Source organism: Phacochoerus africanus, chromosome 4 (genome assembly GCF_016906955.1).
Source record: "Phacochoerus africanus isolate WHEZ1 chromosome 4, ROS_Pafr_v1, whole genome shotgun sequence".
NCBI classification, from domain to species: Eukaryota; Metazoa; Chordata; class Mammalia; order Artiodactyla; family Suidae; genus Phacochoerus; species Phacochoerus africanus.
The window spans coordinates 67,547,230-67,552,717 of record NC_062547.1 but is presented as its reverse complement, the minus strand read 5'-3'; the positions used below and the strand labels follow the sequence as shown (position 1 = coordinate 67,552,717).

General features: G+C 46.3%; 1 protein-coding gene across 1 annotated transcript; it reads left to right on the top strand.

The window, feature by feature from the left end:
* Positions 1–948, top strand: LOC125124649 (olfactory receptor 24). Its single transcript, XM_047774693.1, has one exon. It carries the CDS (start codon positions 1–3, stop codon positions 946–948), a length of 948 nt encoding a protein of 315 aa, XP_047630649.1.
* The last annotated feature ends 4,540 nt before the right edge of the window (positions 949–5,488 follow it).

Below are 5,488 nucleotides of genomic sequence, written 5' to 3'. Positions count from 1 at the left end.
ATGCCTACAGAACCAAACAACCAAACAAGTGTATCTGAGTTTATCCTCCTGGGACTTTCAGAAAAACCAGAACAGGAGACTCTCCTCTTTGCTCTGTTTCTCTTCATGTATGTGGTCACAGTAGCGGGAAACCTGCTCATCATCCTGGCCATCAGTTCAGACCCCCACCTCCACACCCCCATGTACTTCTTCTTAGCCAATCTCTCCTTGGTCGATTTCTGCCTGGCCACCAACACTGTCCCCAAAATGCTGGTAAACATCCAAATCAGGAACAAATCCATCTCTTATCCTTGCTGCTTGACCCAAATGTACTTCTTCCATTTCTTTGGCATCATAGACAGTGTCTTAATTGCTGTGATGGCATATGACAGGTTCGTGGCTATCTGCCACCCCTTACACTATACCACCATCATGAGCCCACGACTCTGTGGCCTGCTGGCTGGTGGCCTGTGGATGTTGTCCTGCTTCATCTCCCTCACCCACATCCTCCTGATGGTGCGGCTGGTTTTCTGCGGCAACAACAAAATCCCTCACTACTTCTGTGACCTCACTCCCCTCCTCAGACTTTCATGCACCGACACCTCTGTCAACAAGATCTTTGTGCTCATTGTGGCAGGCATGGTGATAGCCACACCTTTCATATGCATCCTGGCCTCCTATGTGCGCATCATTGTGGCCATCATGAAGGTCCCCTCTGCAGGTGGCAGGAAGAAAGCCTTTTCCACCTGCAGCTCCCACCTCTCCGTGGTTGCACTCTTCTATGGGACCACCATTGGGGTCTATCTGTGTCCTTCATCTGTCCGGACAGCCGTGAAGGAAAAGGCATCCGCTGTGATGTACACTGCAGTCACCCCCATGCTGAACCCTTTTATCTACAGCCTGAGGAACAGAGACCTGAAGGGGGCCCTGAGGAAGCTCATCAACAGAAAAATCACCTCATCTTCCTGACCACCAGGACACCTGGGGGTGTCCAGGGAGTTAAGTTGTAAACATCTGGGTTCTTGGGTAAAACCTGGAATTGCATGGATTAGGAAAGTAAACACTTTGAATCCTGAATTGCAGAAACTTAAAAGGTAACCTCAGGAGTTCCCATCGCAGTGCAGTGGAAACAAATCTGACTGGGAACCATGAGGTTGCGAGTTTGATCCATGGCCTCACTCAGTGGGTTGAGGATCCAGCATTGCCGTGAGCTGTGGTGTGGGTCACAGACACAGCTCGGATCTGGTGTTACTGTGGCTCTGGTGTAGGCTGGCAGCTGTAACTCCGATTAGACCCCTAGCCTGGGAACCTCCATATGCTATAGCTGTGGCCCTAAAATAAAGCAAAATAAATAAATAAATAAGTAGCCTCAAGCTAGCACTGTAACTGTCTTCTCAATTACTGCCTCATGCTATCTATATTCCTACAAGGATTAGGCTAGTTCTAGCAGGTTGTTTTTGTTTTTGTTTTTGCTGGAGGGGTGGGTTCTGTTTGTTTATGGCCACCCCCACAATATGGAAGTTCCTGGGCCAGGAATTGAAACCGAGCTACAAGTGTGGCAATGCCAGATCCTTTAACCCACTGCACCCAGCCAGATGTTGAACCTGTGCCTCCACAACAACCTGAGCTGCTGCAGTCGGATTCTTAACCCACTGCACCCCAGCGGGAACTGTTAGTTCTAGCAGATTGGATTTATCTTGGTTCAGAATCCATTGAACACTCAACAAATATTTATGAAGTATGTATCCTGGACTTGATGTTTGGTGCTGGACATAGAATCGCAAGCAGAAGAGACAAAAATCCCTCTAATCTGGAATTCATAGTTGAGTGTGGAAGGAGATATTGTTCATTTAGAGCAGAATGGAATCTGAACATGAGGGGAAGAATAGGGTCTAGTAGGAACAGATCACAGAGTCTGGAAGGGAGACTCAGGGCGGGTCTCCTGGAGGAAACGACTCCCAAAAGGCAAAGGCTGATTAGGCATACTGAAGAGAAAGAACATCTCAGAAAAACAAAATAACATGTGGAACAGTGAGAGAGCAAGAGAAAGAGAGAGAAGCATGCACTGGTAAAGTGAAAAATCCAGTTGGTGTGATAAATGACTCGGTCGATGCCAGGTCCTGAGGGCTTTAGGCCCAACCTAAGAGTATGGTCTTTCTCCGAAGAACCAGGCAGTTGACTTGACTTCCAGGGACAAAAGTTGGGGAGCATGTGGATGAGTCGTACAGCCCCCTCCCCACTTCCTGGCCCTTATCCTATCTTCATGGGGGACAAGATGGCTTGTGTTTGGTAAAAGTTGTTCTAGGCACAAGGCAATTCAGATCATGCACTAAGACAGTGAGGAACCATCACTCATTGGCACAGATCTTCATAGACAAAGAGAATACCCATCAATTGAATCAGGAATCTAAACCAGAGGGAAGCCAAGGCACATCTCAATTGCCAAATATGCCTGTGGAATGCAGAGAAGTAGTAACCCTGCTTATATCAGAAATGAGAGCTATCCATTGCATGTTTTCCTCGTGCCGTTTAACCATGTTTCTTTGAGCTGTCTCATTTCATCATACTAAAATCCTGATGGGAGCTCCCGCTGCAGTGCGATGGGTTAGGAATCTGACTGCCATGGCTCAGATCGCTGCACAAGCGTGGGTCCGATCCTCTGCCTGGCGCAGTGGGTTAAGGATCCCACCGTAGCTACAGCCTATGGCAAAGATCGCAGCTGCAGCTCGGATTTGATTCCTGGCCGGGGAACTTCCATAGGCCATTGGTGTGGCTATAAAAAAACAAAGTCCCAATGAAGGCAACACATGATATTTTTGTCTTCTGTGGAGTAGTCTTAATACTCACATGAAGATGGACAAGTGAAATGGAATGAGCAGTGACTTTGAATAAGGCCAGACATTTTCAAATGGTGCTAAGGAGGTGACATCATCTTAAGCAGAATGGCTTCAAATAGGCCTATATCTAGGAGTTTCCTGGAGGCACAGCAGGTTAAAGATTCGCATTGTCACTGCTGTGGCTTGGGTTTGATCCCTGGCCCAGAAACTTCCACATGCCATGGTCGTGGCCAAAAAAAAATAATAATCCTATATATAATTTCCTTTTGTTGCTTTCCTTTCAAGAAAATTAAATTCAGCTTCTTCATTTGAACAAGCTGACCTCCAGACTGAGCCCTTTGTAGATAGGAAAAATGGTAAAAATCCACTTTCCAGTGAATAAAACCCCAAATTTAAGAATGGTGGTTTTGGAGTTCCTGTTGTGGCTCAGCAGGTAATGAACTCAACAGGTATCCATAAGGATGCAAGTTCAATCCCTGGTCTTGCTCAGTGGGTTAAAGATCCGGCATTGCCATGAGCTGTGGTGTAGGTCGCAGACATGGCTCAGGTCCTACTACGTTGCTGTGGTTGTGGTGCAGGCAGCAGCTGCAGCTCCAATTTGACCCCTAGCCTGCGAACTTCAATATACTTGGGGTACAGCCCTAAAAAGACCAAAAGAAAAAAAGAATGGTGGAGTTTTGCAGGAGGAACCCGTGAGTCTGGTTAGGTCTTTTTGAAATAAACAAAAATGAGGTGAAAGTTGATCCATAGATCTCCTCCTAAGTTCGTTCTCCTGTCATCTGAGCGCAAGTAGTTACAGTGCCAGTCAGAAGAGGACTGGCATGGCCAGATTTGGGGAAGTAATTACAACTTGGGGGCTCATAGGATTTCGTGAAAACATTTCTCTCTGTTTCAGTTTGAACTGAAGGCCTTTTTTTTAACCTCTCTTCCTCTCGTGCTCAATGAGAGATGACTTGCATCGATAAAAATCTCTTCAGATTCTGTCAGCCAGACCATCTCTATCTTATTTTGTGTTAAGAATTTAAGGCCATGGAGTTCCCTGGTGGTTCAGGGGGTTAAGGATCCGACATTGTCACAGTTGTGCCCTGGGTTGCTGCTGTGGCTTGGGTTGGATCCCTGGCCCAGGAACTTCCACATGCCATGAGTGCAGCAAAAAACAAGTTTTAAAAAAAATTAGGAGTTCCCGTAGTGGCGCAGTGGTTAACGAATCCGACTAGGAACCATGAGGTTGCGGGTTTGATCCCTGCCCTTGCTCAGTGGGTTAACGATCCAGCGTTGCCGTGAACTGTGGTGTAGGTTGCAGACGCGGCTCGGATCCTGCGTTGCTGTGGCTCTGGCGTAGGCCGGCGGCTACAGCTCTGATTAGACCCCTAGGCTGGGAACCTCCATATGCCGTGGGAGCGGCCCAAAGAAATAGCAAAAAAGACAAAAAATAAATAAATTAAATTAAAAAAATTAAAAGAGGAGTTCCTGTTGTGGCACAGTGGTTAAAGAATCCGACTAGGAACCATAAGGCTGTGGGTTTGATCCCTGGCCTTGCTCAGTGGGTTAAGGATCCAGCATTGCCGTGAACTGTGGTGTAGGTTGCAGATGAGGCTCGGATCCTGCGTTGCTGTGGCTCTGGCATAGGCCGGAGGCTACAGCTTCAATTAGACCCCTAGCCTGAGAACCTCCATATGCCACAGGAATGGCCCTAGAAAAGGCAAAAAAGACAAAAAAAAAATTAAAAAAATTTAAGGCCACAACCCCAGGAGAGAATTGTCCTGGTAGCTCTTACAATATCCACTTCCAACATTTTTTGCCATTGATATATGTTTTATTCTTTCATTCAACAAATATTTACCAAGTGCCTGCTCTATGCCAACTATTTTATTATTCTAAGGGTTGACAATAGAGCAGTAAGCAGGAAGGGGAGGAAAGGAAAAAAAGCCCTTTCCTATTACAAGGGTTTAGTACAGGGAGTTTCTTGGTGGGGAGAGGGAATAATGGAATTGTTCTGTGTCTTGATATCAGAGCAGTGACTTCAAAGGTGCTAAAAAATTTAAATGGTGCTTTACCTCCTCAAAACCCACAAATCTATACATGGGATAAAATACCAAGAATGGTATACCAGAACAAAGTTAATTTCACTGATATTAACTTAATAAAATTAAATGATAGAAAACAAATCAATAACTCCTAATCCAGCAGGGAAAAAACAATAAACAAAGTAATAATCAGTATGCCAGATAATCACCCTTGGGGAGAAGGACTTCAAAGGCAGAACGAAGGGTATGTGACAGAGACAAATGGGGATGGTATTTTAATCTGGGGGTTTCTGAGAGCAGTTGGTCTCTATGAAGGTGACTTCTGAGCTGAACCCTGAATCAGACCCAGAGGGAGGTACTCCTGTAAAGAAGGTGGGAACAGTGTGTCAGATGAAGGGAACTGCATATGCAAAGTCAGGAACAAGCCAGAGTTCCCATCAGGTCACAGCAGAAATGAATCCCACTAGGAACCATGAGGTTGTGGGTTTGATCCCTGGCCTCACTCAGTGGGTTAAGGATCTAGCGTTGCCATGAGCTGTGGTGTAGGCTGCAGATGCAGCTGGGATCCTGCATTGCTGCGGCTGTGTCTGTGGCTGGCAGCTGTGGCTCCAATTAGACCCCTAGCCTGGGAACCTACATATGACA